General features: G+C 46.2%; 1 protein-coding gene across 1 annotated transcript in view; it reads left to right on the top strand.

Annotated features, from left to right (window-relative positions):
• The window catches only part of LOC134441413 (DNA nucleotidylexotransferase-like), a 137,247-nt gene that overhangs the window by 3,673 nt on the left and 118,574 nt on the right, over nucleotides 1-15,000 (top strand). The window contains exon 2 of the mRNA XM_063191708.1: nucleotides 12,460-12,634. Coding sequence (XP_063047778.1) covers nucleotides 12,460-12,634 — 175 coding nt within the window. The remainder of the gene's footprint in view (nucleotides 1-12,459; nucleotides 12,635-15,000) is intronic.

Raw genomic sequence — 15,000 nt, 5'->3', positions numbered from 1 at the left:
AATAAACAAACAAAACACTGGCATGTATCTGTGGGCCAAGGACCCAGAGCACCTAGATCACAGCTGTGCTTTATGTAGCATTTTCCAAAACCATCAGTCCAGTCTGCACATTTTTTGCTTCTTTTCTGCACTTTTGTTCAAATGCTTCTTTGTACTTCTGGGGTCAGGGGAAAGGCTTGGCTCAAAGGTGAGGGCCCCTTAAGGTCACACACGCACGCACGCACACTCACAGACACACAGCATGTAAGCATTCTGCACTCATATCAATATAATAGACACCCCTGTGCTAGAATATACTGTGTGTGTGTGTGTGTGTGTGTGTGTGTGTGTGTGTGTGTGTGTGTGTGTGTGTGTGTGTGTGTGTGTGTGTGTGTGTGTGTGTGTGTTAGTGTGTGTGTGTGAGAGAGAGAGAGAGAGAGAGAGAGAGAGAGAGAGAGAGAGAGAGAGAGAGAGAGAGAAAGAGACTCGTATGTGGTTGCGCACGGGGACCGATCACTGATCATCAGGGCCCAAGCTGCTGCTCCCAGGGGCCCGGTTGTTCTGATTTACCCGGTACGCTACGGGAACACACGGGCGGGACCCACAGGGGGAGCAGCTGAGCACGGGTGAGGGCCCTGATGGCAGCGGTAATTACACCGGGATGAAACAAAGTGTTCAGGGGAAAGGGGAACATCAGCACTGAACTGCTCTACTGGTGGCATGGCTGTGTGTTTGTGCATGCGTGTGTGTGTGTGTGTGTGTGTGTGTGTGTGTGTGTGTGTGTGTGTTTGCTTGTGTGTGTGTTTGCTTGTGTGTGTGTGTGTGTGTGTGTGTGTGTGTGTGTGTGTGTGTGTGTGCGTTTATCGAGAGCTTTGTGTTATGTTGTGATGCTGAGCTGACACACGCAAAGAGATATGCACAAATAGATACACGTACGCACACACACACACACACACACACACACACACACACACACACCGCCACCCACCCACTTCATGCTGCATCCCACACTTCATGCTGCCTATATTATTTTCTAGTACTGCAAAATAGATGTCCCTTAGATGTTGTGGTTCAGATGAGTGATGTGATCTTATGTGTGTGAGAGACATGAGTGTCTCTGGGATTGGAGCCAGGCGTTAACTCTAGAGACTCTTCACTTCACTTCTCACTACTATCAAATTACATTACATTACATTACATTGCATTTGGCAGACGCTTTATAACCAAAGCGACTTTCAAAAGAGGACATATTCAAGCCAACATCACAAGCAAATACAAAGTGCACAGGAGATATACAGAACAACAAGTGCAGTTGCAGAGGGGTTAGTTTTTTTTTTTTTTTTTTTAAATTAAAGAGTAAATAACGAGTACACACACACAAACTAAACTAAACTAAACATCATGTCAGGAGTTTGCCCTGAGGCAAGGCCAGTTCAAGCATTAGTCTAGTAGATTCTCTCGAAAGAGGAAGGTCTTCAGTTGTTTCTTGAAGGCTGCAAGAGATGTGCTTAGTCTTGCTGTCTCTGGGAGAGCGTTCCACCACTTGGGTACCACAACGGAGAACAATCTTGACTGGGAGTACCTAGAGCGACTGGATGGCAGAGCCAGACGGCTTGTGCTGGATGAGCGCAGATCTCTTCCAGTAACATAGGGCGTTAGTAGGTCCTTCAGATAAGCTGGGGCCGTTCCTGTGATGGTTTTGTAGGCAAGGGTCAATGCCTTGTGCTTGATCCGGGCGGCGATCGGTAACCAGTGCAACTCAATAAATAGAGGAGTAACATGGGTCCTTTTGGGTTGATTGAATATCAACCGTGCCGCCGCATTCTGGATCATCTGCAGAGGTTTTAGCGCACAAGCAGGTAGGCCTGTCATGAGTGAGTTGCAGTAGTCAACGCGGGACAGGACAGTGGCCTGCACCAGTCGTTGTGTAGAATATTGTGTCAGCACAGGTCTGATATTCCGTACGTTGGACATCTGGAATCGACAGGTCCGGGTGACTGAGTTGATGTAGTTGGAGCATGACAGCTCATCATCAATCATGACGCCAAGGTTTTTGGCGACTTTGTTTGGGGTCACGATGGTGGAGCCTATCTTGAGGTTGATGTTGTGACTGAGCGACTCTTTAGCTGGGATCACCAGGAGCTCTGTCTTGGCCAGGTTCAGCTGTAGGTGGTGGTCCTTCATCCATGTTGACAAATCGGTGAGGCAGGCAGCGATGCGTTCCGAAACCGTGGTGTCATCTGGACGGAACGACAGGTACATCTGGGTGTCATCAGCATAGCAGTGGTAGGAGAACCCATGTGTTTGAATGACACGTCCCAGGGAGGAGGTGTATATTGCAAACAGAAGGGGTCCCAGCACTGATCCTTGGGGTACGCCTGTGGAGAGGGTGTGAGTCGTAGACAGTTTCCCTTGCCATGACACACTGAAGGTGCGTCCAGAGAGGTAGGAGTTGAACCATGAGTGGACAACGCCTGTGATTCCCATGGCTGTGAGTATCCTCAGGAGGATCTTGTGGTTGACTGTGTCAAAGGCTGCAGACAGGTCTAGTAGGATGAGGACCGAGGATAGTCCTTCCGTTCTTGCAGTCCTTAGAGCTTCAGTCACTGAGAGTAACGCAGTTTCAGTTGAATGTCCGCTTCTGAAACCAGATTGTTTTGGGTCCAGTAATCCGTTCTGGTTTAGGAAGTTGGTGACCTGCTTTGCAACTGCCCTTTCTAGCGTCTTGGATAGGAAGTGAGACAGGTCTGTAGTTTTCGACATGAGCAGGGTTCAGTGTAGGCTTCTTCAGTAGTGGTGTCACCCTTGCTTGTTTGAAGGCGGAGGGGACCGTGCCGGAGGAGAGTGAGGAGTTCATGATGGATGTGATTGCTGGGACCACTGTTTGGGCAATGTCTTGAAGAAGGTTCGTGGGCACTGGGTCTAGTAGGCAGGTAGTGGGACGGCTTCTTGTGATGAGTTTGGAAACGTCTTCTTCAGAAAGCAGAGTGAATTCTGAAAATTAAGTGTTGCAGGAGTCTGCGTGTTTTCCAGGGGGGTGTCTTCTGGGCGGGAGGGCGGCTCACAGAATTGCTTGCTAATATTTGCCGTCTTTTCCGTGAAGAAGGTGGCAAAGTTGTCTGGTTTCAGGTCTGTGGGCGCAGGAGGGGGGGAGGGTTGAGCAGTGACTTGAATGTAGAGAACAACTTGTGTGGGTCTGTAGTGTTGCTGATCTTGTCTTTGTAGTAGGTCGCCTTGGCGGCTGTTACAGAGGTGGAGAAGGAGGCTAGTAGAGATTTAAGTTTTTCGAGGTCAGATGGGTTGCGGGTTTTGCGCCATTTCCTCTCCGCTGCTCTGAGGGTGGTACGTAGAGCCCGGATGGTCTCTGTCAGCCATGGTCGCGGTTGTGAAGGTCTTGCAGGTTTAGTGACTAGTGGGCACAGGTTGTCGAGGCAAGAGGTCAGTGTGGAGCTGAGCGAATCCGTAGCAGTGTCAACATCGAGTGAGGAGAGAACGCTTGCTGAGGGCAAGGCATCTGCCACCACTGATGCGAAGGTGGTGCGTGACAGGTTGCGTAGATTCCGCCTATATGTGACCAAGGGAGGGGGGGTGTGTGTAGGGTTGGGTAGGGAGGTGGTGAAATGGAGGAAAAAATGGTCTGAAACATGCATTGGGGTTACCTTGATGTTGTCCGCTTGGCAGTCCTTAGTCATGATCAGGTCGAGCTGGTTACCACTCTTGTGTGTCGGGGGGCAGCTGGCTAGTTGAATGTCAAATGAGTTCATCAGGGCCTTGAAGTCTGTGGCGTATGGCTTCTCTAGGTGTATGTTGAAGTCGCCGAGGACAAGTAGTGGGCCGCCTACAGTCGGTCCCCCTACAATGCACACCCTTTACCGAGGTAATGCCACGTCATCCACCTCGGTACGTACCGGGCCTAGCTGCAGTGTACCCAAATAACCGCCAGGTGGCACTTGGGAGCGCTTGCTATACTTGGGAGCGCTTACTATACTTGGGAGCGCTCGCTATACGCTTTACCACGTTGTAGCGCATGTTCAGGTTTCTCTCTCTCTCTCTCTCTCTCTCTCTCTCTCTCTCTCTCTCTCTCTCTCTCTCTCTCTCTCTCTCTCACACACACACACACACACACACACACACACACTTTCTCTTGCATACACACAATACACATTCAAGCGCAAATGGGTAGGCAACATTTATTACCATATGGAATATTTTAGACGATGTTGACGGCATATTAATATACCGTAAAGTTCCATATAATAGCCGAGTTCCAATTAGCGGCCGGGTTCCTTTTAAGGGCCGGGTGCACGAGGATATTTGACAGATAATGGCCGGTTCCAAATAAAAGCCCTGTCTAAATAATCATTAAATGAACCAAGGAAGAAGGCTTGACCAACGGCGCTGCATGTTTCCCCCCTTATATTGTTTTGTTTAGTTTTTAGGATGCTCCGCGTCTTTGGCCATCAACCGCTGCGTCAGTGAAGGAAATGTCGGAAATTTTGCAATGTAAAACTCGGGGAAGCAGCGGTGTTTCAGGGTAGCATGTGGTTTAACACTGTAATACGGGTTAATGTGGGTAAAATCCACATTTAAAACGAGTAGCCAAGGCATGTGATGAGAGAAAATGACATTTGAGACAAGCATCCAACGAAATGAAATGTAATGTCAACATGCAGCCTCTCTGCACTCGGATTCTCCTCCCTTCGCACTAAACTGGCAAACATGTTCTCTCACAATGCTTTTAATGTTTTGTGCACTACATATGGACACATGGGACATTGTTGACATGTTGAAGTTAACTTTCTTCAATGTGCATGGCGTAGCACGCACTCGCACACACCCTGCACGCACTGCGCTGATCAACACACTTTAATCAGTCAATCTGCGAGGCGGAAGCGCACACCGTTTCAACTTTGACTTTGGGGAAGAGATTGTTTAGTGGGATGTTAATTTAAATGCTTTTCATTTTCATTTGCTAGCTTTACATTTTTTGTGTATGGTAGCCTATTAATATGTGGCATCTGTGTGCAGATGGAAACCGTTTTGTGTTAGGCTGTAGCCTACCTTAATTTGGCCGAGGCTACTTTTAGTTAACCGCAGCGTAAAGGTCTTTGCATGGACAAATGAAATGATGATTGAATAATAGCTGGCCAGTATTGCAGGGAGTATTAAACCCAGTGTACGTTGGGGTTTGGGAGAGCAAGGAAGAGAGCGGCATCTGTGATAAACCGCTTCGAAATGTGTGCGTAAAACCTGCTGTTAACCAGTGTTGCCGCATTAAAAAAAAAGCTTTGTTTGATTTCGTGTTTGTATTTTACTTTGACGTTGCCTATAGTCCTCAGTTTATGGTTATTTTCTGTTGACCTCCTACACATTTTCGTTCTGTCATGTAGGGTATTGTAAATAAATCGACCGTATTTTGATCATTTTGATTTCGGACTTAATTTACCCCTTCAATCACCCCTCTCCAATTGCAAACTTTACCCTGGTAGAAGGAGCATTCGCTAGCCTGCACGTACTCGTTAAGGACTTATTGTCTGACTGATTTTGGCTGCTGCGAATAAGGTATATTTTGATATATATAAAAAGGGCCTATCACCGTTTTGGCTGAATGCTGACACCACGGACCATGATGACCATTGCAGTCTTGCCGCGGGTCTTGAACAGTGCGCACTCTTTCCGATTAAGATTGCTTCTTCTGAGAAGGCAACTGGCTACCGCAGGAGAGGGGAAAGGTGGCAATATTATCCTCAAGCGTGTTAGATAAATCGTGTTTAGCCTATCGCAGATGAGGTTTTTGAATATTTTGTAATGCATGGGACATTGACAAGGAAAGGTAGCTATGATATCCTTGTGAATAAGTCTTCGACTTTTCAAAATGCCTCCTCTCAACATTCAACATGTAAATTGGTTATTCTGGTTAGTCCAACGCTATCATGGCAGGAGAATCATTGGTAGGCACTACTCAGCAATTTTGTCTGTTGGTTTTTGTCTGCTGCAAAGTAGGACAGATCAGACCTCCAGGTCTTCATAAAAACCATCTACCACCGCTGTGATAATTTGACTACGGACACCGCTGAACATTGAACAGTTGTTTAGACTACAGTAGGCCTGTTGACGATTGCAGTCATGCCACTTGCCTTGAACTGCGCGCTCTCCTCCAGTTGATGCGTGACAGCCAGATGAGAAGCGCAAAGGTGGGGGCTATCCGCGGTCGCGGAGGACAGGTGTCAATATCACACACACACACACACACACACACACACACACACACACACACACACACACACACACACACACACACACACTCTGTTTGGAGAGGACGCATTTAAACTGTTACAGTTTAGGCAGTAGGCCACCCATCCCCCCGGACCCACGAAACCCACTGAAGATCCAAGCAATTGTAGTCTGTCAGTATTTTAGTGTGTGCCCAGGTAGTTGAATTCCTGGCATGGCCTCAATCTCAATCGTGCCGATGTTTGCCCTCAGGCTAGTGTGTTCATAAAGTGCACGTTCGATTTGCTGTAATAGGCTACGATCAGTAAGCCTCAACTTGTCTGTCGTTTCTTTTCCTTCTTTCGATATTTTGTAAAATAGGCCCACGTTAAAGCCTAAATACGATAATAGGCCTAAATAAGGCTAATAAAGTAAGCTAAATAAGTCAGGCCTAAATAAAGTTGTTTTAGCCTATGAACTCAGGCAATGCAGAAATTTGCGGAGGGATTTTGGATATAGGCTACCGATGGCTTTATGAACTTCATGACTGGGCTACAAGATAGTCGGGTAAACAAGGATTGACTTGTAGACCACCAACATCTGATGCTGAAGTGGGGGAGGGTTGTTTTTTTCACTTCAAATGTTCCCCGAGACACACACACACACACACTACACACACACACACACACACACACAGATACGCGCTAATCGCTCTCTCTCTCTCCGTCTCTCCCTCTCTTTCTCATTGTTGCTATACGTGCATCTGGATAGGCCTAGGCAGTGTGGTCACCCAGCACATTTTCATACAAATGCTGTGTTTTTTAATGAAATCTTAATTCAGTTATTTGTGAACAGTCTCTGCGTTTCTCTTTCGATGTTGCGTCACCGTGGACAAGTGTCTGTTCGAAAACTTAAAGGGACACTCCACCCATTTTGCATTAGGCTTTCCATTGATAGACACCCAGTCATACTTTTGAATGGTCTTGCAAAAATCTCTCAATTCCCCCTGAGATAGGAGAAACCCGCATTCATCTCTTAACACTTCCTATGTCAATGATGTAAAAATGGTAATTTTGCATCATCGACATAGGAAGTGTAAGAGAGGTGGATTTCTGTTGAGACTACAAGCCTTTTTCCCACCTTTTCAACCCCGCCCATAGGGGGTTGGACCAAATGCTTTAACAGACCTATCACAGATCAGTGTCCCAGTGCTTTTGAAATCACTGGCATTGAGGCTCCAGTAAGCAGTGTTGCCATATTGGGCTGTTTCCCACCCAATTGGGCTGCTTGGGATAGCCGTCTGCGGGTAAAAATGGCATTTTACAGGAAAACTCGCCCAATCTTTCCCATCGACATCAATAGAATTGGGCGGGATTTAGTGCTTCCAGGTGGGTTTTGTGCATTTTTTGGGCTGGAAATCATCAGCCTCATCTGGAAACACTGCCAGTAAGTCACTGGCATAGCTGGAAAAGAGAAGCTGGACCACACTGCAGCTTAGTTTTCAAGACTTTATTTTTTGCACACACCCGACCAACGTTTCGGTGTTGCTACACCTTCTTCAGAGTCAAATGATAGCAAGAGAGAGACACACATTTCAAGACTTGACATTCACAGGTGATCCCACTTGGTTTGGCTAAATTGGTCTCATCTCATTGCAGGTAATTGACCCCACCCCCCAACACCAGGACAAGATTGCAGACAATTAGACAGAGAGGCTTCGTAGAAAGGCATTTTGGATTCATACTCTAAATTCAGTGGAGCCTCAGGGCATAAATGAGGAACACAATATGCCTTGCTCTCTGTAACAAATTGTTCCAGCATCGCGGCTGTGGTCTTGTAATAATTGTAGATGTGGTTTTATTTACAATGTTCTTTGTGTATTGTTTTTTTTTCACTTTTTTATTTTGTTTTGGGAAGTTGGCAAGCTGTCTAATTGTCTACAATCTTGTCCTGGTGTTGGGGGGTGGGGTCAATTACCTGCAATGAGATCAGAACAATTTAGCCAAATCAAGTAGGATCACCTGTGAATGTCAAGTCTTGAAATGTGTGTCTCTCTCTTGCTATCATTTGACTCTGAAGAAGGTGTAGCAACACAGAAACGTTGGTCGCGTGTGTGCACAAAATAAAGTCTTGAAAACTAAGCTGCAGTGTGCTCCAGCTTCTCCTTTCCAGTGATGTCTGTCCCACTGTGATGCACCTGCAAGCAGGGTTGCCAGATGAGGCTGATGATTTCCAGCCCAAAAAATGCTCAAAACCAGCCTAGAAGCTCAAAATCCCGCCCAATTCTATTGATTTCTATGGCTAAAATTGGGCGGGTTTTTCTGCTAAATGCCATTTTTACCCGCACACGACCATCCTAAGCAGCCCAATTGGGCGGGAAACAGCCCAATCTGGCAACACTGCCTGGAAGCTGAGGGAGGGATGATGCATAGAGACCCAAATAACTGGGTGTGGCCTTTGGAACTTGAGCATTGCAGTGCATTATGGGGATTGTTGTCACAAATCCACAAGCACTAAAAAGTCATTTTCTGCCTTTTCTTGGCCAAGAAGGCACCAAATTAGAAATGTATGTTACTATTCTACTATAAATATGACCCACTTTCAGTAACATATTCATGTCTCCACCGGTGGAATGCCCCTTTAATGCAAAGCGGCTAAAATTTTCAGAACGTGTTGAACTTTTTGTCTGTGGGGGAGGGGGTGGGTTACAGCAGTGCAGTGCAGTGCACGGGACTGCACAGCCTTTTGTGACATGTCGTGGCGCGACAGGTTATCCAGCCTCCGAAGGAGTCATAGTTCCCCAGTCATATTTTTGGTTCGCATCTCCACCGAAGCAACTGAATTTGCAGTCCTAATCACATATGATTAGCCACACCTGGTGTAACAGATGTCTTGTCACGTGTGCAGTCAATCACATCCCCAGTTAACCGGAATCCCGTCGATCGCGCACAACAGTGCATTGAAAGGATGAAATGTTCACAAGCACCAATACAAAAAAAACGTCTTCAACCTATTAGTCCGTAGGCTATCCTGAGGATATCCGTTCCTGACTTGAATAGGCTAGTGCAGAAATAATTAACAGTCATCACTTATAAGTTAGGAGCGGAATTGAGACGGTGAATGCAGGACAGAATAATAAAAACAAAACACCGTCGACTGGCAGTCTTGTTTAGGGATCACGCTTGTGTTATTATCAAATGCCCAATGTTACGTGCAACGCGCAATTGGCTGACTCTTTCCACTTGTAGCCTAAAACTGAGGGAGGGATCAACGTACAATGGGCTACACTGAAGCAGATTACTCTGCTTCGCAAAAAAAACAGTGCACCAATAATACTCCCCGTCTTCAACCTACTATTTACCAGATATATAGGCTAGTAATAGTATTAAGTTGTGCTACCTTGTTTTTTGTGGTAACGACAGTGTAGATCAGGTAATAGCCTGCAATAGCCTGCAATAGGGGAAGCGGCATGCGCCAGTTTTAAAGACAGAATGTCGTCGCCAAATGTAAAATCACCTCTCTCATGCTGACATGACGGGGCACTACTTCATTAGGCTACAATGTTGTTCATGTCTGTTTGACTCACACTATACAAGTGGTTCAATTTGTGTTTTTGTGCTCATCGCACAAATGAGACAGACAGGCTTGCTTGATAGGGCTACACAAAGCAAGTGACATCGGTCCACTCAAAATGGTCCGAACCCCGCCGCTTGATTTCATGTCTCCTCAGTCTCTCCATTAGGCTACGGTTTATTAGCCTACTCTGTTTTGCTATTTTCGTTGTTCTTAGCCCTGGCATTAGAGATGAAGCAACTGTGATCAGTGAGGTTGTGGAAACGGTTGAATAGGCCTATGGTCCTAAATTGGAAGCGGCCGATGCCAGTTTTGAAGACAGAATGTCGTCGCCAAATTTAAAATTCGATCTCTCTCATGCTGGCGTTACGGGACACACTTAATTACAATGGTGTTCCTGTCTGATTGACTAGGTTTTAATTGTCTTTACCGGTTCAAATTGTAGTAGGTATGCAAACTCTGTATCCTGAGGATACCCGTTCCTGACTTGAATAATGCCGAAATAAGTTAGGGACGGATTGGGAGACGGTGAATGAAAGACAGAAAAAAGTCGAGTTTAAATTCATATGGTGGTCTTGTTTAGGGCTCACACTTGTGTTATTATCAAATGCCCAATGCTAAATAAAACATGCAATTTGCTGACTGTATTTCTACTACTACTAAAACTGGGGGATGGACAATCACGGAAGCACAGACAGACGTACAAGCACAGGCAGACGCTGCTCTGCAAAAGCAGTGCTATACTGCCCCCCGCATTCCGAATGGCCACAGGGTGTAATGATCACGGTGCGCTGCCGCGGCACGGCACGGTAATGAGCAGATTGAAGTTACACCATCTGTATGTCCGTGATGGAGGAGATCAGCATATCCAATTCGTCAATAAAGTCGCCCAGTGTTCCTGGAGGACGGTAGATCACAAGTACAGACACCTTGATTGGGGCTGTGACTTTGATGGCATGGTATTCCAGGCAGCTGTAGTTGTTGGCAGGCAGCAGGGGGGCATAGCTCCAATGCTTGTTGATAAGGATCCCTGTTCCACCTCCTCTTTTCTTTAGCCGACTGGTGTGTGAAAATGAGTAGTTAGCTGAGAGTGCTGCTGGAGTGGCTGTGTTTTCTGCACTCATATCAATATAATAGACACCCCTGTGCTAGAATATACTGTGTGTGTGTGTGTGTGTGTGTGTGTGTGTGTGTGTGTGTTAGTGTGTGTGAGAGAGAGAGAGAGAGAGAGAGAGAGAGAGAGAGAGAGAGAGAGAGAGAGAGAGAGACTCGTATATGGTTGTGCATGTATGGTAGGGGACTGATCACTGATCATCAGGGGCCAGCCTGCTGCTCCCAGGGGCCCGGTTGTTCTGATTTACCCGGTACGCTACGGGAACACACGGGCGGGACCCACAGTGGGAGCAGCTGAGCACGGGTGAACGCCCTGATTGCAACGGTAATTACACCGGGATGAAACAAAGTGTTCAGGGGAAAGGGGAATATCACAACTGAACTGCTTTACTGGTGGCATAGCTGTGTGTGTGTGTGTGTGTGTGTGTGTGTGTGTGTGTGTGTGTGTGTGTGTGTGTGTGTGTGTGTGTGTGTGTGTGTGTGTGTGTTTGCTTGTGTGTGTGTTTGCTTGTGTGTGTGTGTGTGTGTGTGTGTGTGTGTGTGTGCGTTTATCGAGAGCTTTGTGTTATGTTGTGATGCTGAGCTGACACACGCAAAGAGATATGCACAAATAGATACACGTACGCACACACACACACACACACACACACACACACACACACACACACACACACACACACACACACACACACACACACACACACACACACACCGCCCCCCACCCACCCACTCACTTCATGCTGCATCTAGTACTGAATTTTCTAGTACTGCAAAATAGATGTCCCTTAGATGTTGTGGTTCAGATGAGTGATGTGATCTTATGTGTGTGAGAGACATGAGTGTCTCTGGGATTGGAGCCAGGCGTTAACTCTAGAGACTCTTCACTTCACTTCTCACTACTATCAAATAAAAAGACACCACCTCCTTACAGGATGATACTACTACAGTACATCGCACTTCAACGAACGCACAGATGCAAGAGCCAAAAATGGTGACACTTACACTCAGATTTCTTTTAACACCCCCCCCCCTCTTCCATCTCCACCATCAAAGCCAAAAATATTCAAGTTCTTTCAATTGCCTTTGAAGCAAGTGCAATTAACAAGAAAATGCTTGCACTTATTCTGCTATCACTTTCAGCTCAGTTCAGATGCTGAAGAAGGCGCGCAGCTGGCAAATTAACCCTTGTGCTTGCTTGAATAGAGCATTGGAGAGAGACAGAGAGAGAGGGGGGTGGGGGAGAGAGAGAGAGAGAGAGAGAGAGAGAGAGGGGGGGGGGAGAGAGAGAGAGAGAGAGAGAGAGAGAGAGAGAGAGAGAGAGAGAGAGAGAGAGAGCGCCTGCCAAGGGAGAAATCTATGTGAGCAAGATTTCCATGGGAAACTGGACATGTTCCCTGGCTCTAACTTTCACCCTGCCCTGAGCTTCTGCCCTTGTGTGTGTGTGTGTGTGTGTGTGTGTGTGTGTGTGTGTGTGTGTGTGTGTGTGTGTGTGTGTGTGTGTGTGTGTGTGTGTGTGTGTGTGCGTGCATGCATGCGTGCGTGTGTGCATGTGTGTGTGCATGCCGGTGCATATGTATGCAGTGGTAAGGTGACCCATGTGGTGTCAGAGGGGAACCCAGCCGGGGAGCTGTGGGGCTGGCTGCGTGCCCAGACTGTGGCCCTGGCCGGCGCTGCGGAGGTGCTGGACATCAGCTGGTTCACTGAGAGCATGGGGGAGGGCAAGCCAGTGGCCGTGGAGAGCAGACATCGCATTCAGGTGAGACTGAGCGTATTGATGAGACACACACTGAATACTACTCAGTCAGATGTTTTACTGAAGGCTGTCATATGCATGGCCGTGGAAGGCAGAGATCGCATTCAGGTGAAATGAGCTGTATTGATGATAAACACAAAGACTGCGAGTACCGCTTGGTCAAGATGTCTTGCCTTGTGCATAGCTTTCTATCAGAAACACATTTTACATACACAAATATCTTATGTGAATACCCTGACCAGAGATGACTGTCTGCTGTGAGAGGAAACAAGATGGGGCTTTATTGCAACATTATGCTCGTATTCTCCAGTATTGCTTCTTGTATACTGCTGTACCCTGTCTGACCCCACAGTCTGTACTTGCTTGAATGTGACGTACTGTATTTAAGTAGTCTTTCGTGTTGCAAATACAATGCACCTGTCAATAGGGGGTGCTGCAGACCCATTGGGACTAATTGTCAGTATTGTGCTGTTTTGTGCCAGAATGAAAGCTTGATGAATATGTTCATGTGATGAAGATGCCTGGCGACCTCATGCATGGCAACTACATCTGTGATACAAAAGTAGATGTTTAATGTTTGGCCTATTTTAAAATAGAACCTGAAAAGATAGTGGAATAGAGACATGGTATATGGCTTGTGTCGGCTGTATGTAAAAGTGGGGCAGAAGTTTGATACAGCACTTCCTCAATCATTATATGCCCTTATAAGTACTGCTGGGAAAGAGAAGGAGGACAATTTTGTTTGAAAAATGAGGACAGGGGGCTCAAAAGGAGGACAAGCCCAAAATTACCCATAATGTCCCTTAAAAACGCATCTTAGTGCTAACCTACCATTTAGGCTGTATAAAATAGACTACTTGTTAAACTGAGGTATTATCTCATGTCAAACCAAATATCTTTCCAGACAAAAAGTATTAATTTTGCCAATTTGTATTTTTCAAATGAAGTTTAATGTCTATCGATTTGAATGAAGACATTTCACATTCATATCACTCACTATGTGATTTGTCGGTTCAGCACCTCACTGCTGCCTGCAGTGAGATCACAGCTCTGAGGCAGCTGACTCAGAGCCTCCTGGGGAAATCATTACTGCTGCAGCAGCTGCTAACTGTAATTTCTGTATGAAAGACGCACATTCATCCAGCTCATCTTAGTCAAAAGGGTCAAAAGAGATCAAGAGGGTTAAAATATTTGTGAACAACTGACTTATTTTGGAGTGTGAAACAAAATTCTTTCCTCAGATGAAGAGCTTCATTACTTGAAGTTTTGATGTGATCCTTGCTGCTAAACAAAAGATGTTGTTTACTCTGTGCAGAAAAATGCTAAATCTGGGGACGTCAGTGCTATTTGATCAATGTACACTCTCCCATTGTCCCATTCATGTTAGAGCCAAAAATCACAAAGTGGATGGGCCCCGCAAAAGATAGTCCAAAAAGTGACCATAAGTCATCCACACCCTAGCTTATGATTATTAAGAAACCACCCAATCAATCAAACAATCATGTATGGATGCACATTCCACCAAATGCACACCAAATTTCCTAAAGCCCAAAGACCATGTTCTATTTTTTTTATACCAGCACACATCCTTTACCAATCTCAGCCAACATTTGCAGACACCAATACCAGCATACTCTCACTGCATGTTATCTGTGCATGTACTGGAGCACGGTAGGACATTTTTTCCATTTATTTCACTAGTTCATGCGCCACAGGATGGCAATGATCATGGCTATAAAACTGTTGATCACAGCAAGGATTTCCACTTGCTCTGTCACGGGAACGAAGCTAATGATGCGTGTCACGCGACAGATATAATGATACGGCTTTGACATTTATCGACCTGATGTTCTGCTACTAGCTGTAGCTGCACCATCCCCTTTCCCCCCACCCCTCAGATGATGACCGACATGGATGATTTCTTCTCCATAGGGTGTCCATAGCAGACCCACGTGGCATTCATGTGGTCTGTATAGTCTAGAAGGACTTTGGGAGATTTTAATCAGTTTTCTAGACATGAAAACAATTATGTAGCCTAAAAGATCTGTGGCATAGGCATGCACAGATTGGGATGAGGTGGTGCTAAAGCACCTGCCCCTTTGCCCTACTGGACAAAAAAATGGCCTGTCGGGAAGACCATTCATTTTTAATACTTCGTAATTCACGAATGGTCTGATATATAATATACAGCTTCTATAGCCTTGTAAGGTAGTCGGAAGTTCCACATGCCCCCAACAGCCCTCCTTCAGCACTTGCCCCCCAAAAAGTGTGTGCGCAACACTGGTCTGCACCCTGCTGCCCCCACTAAGTTTAGTCTAAAGCAGCAGCACTGCAGAAAGTGCTAGGTGGTAGCTACAGTCTGTGCTTTA

This window comes from Engraulis encrasicolus, chromosome 24 (genome assembly GCF_034702125.1).
Source record: "Engraulis encrasicolus isolate BLACKSEA-1 chromosome 24, IST_EnEncr_1.0, whole genome shotgun sequence".
Lineage (NCBI taxonomy): Eukaryota > Metazoa > Chordata > Actinopteri > Clupeiformes > Engraulidae > Engraulis > Engraulis encrasicolus.
The sequence above is the reverse complement of the archived record's forward strand: the minus strand, read 5'-3'. Positions and strand labels throughout refer to the sequence as shown.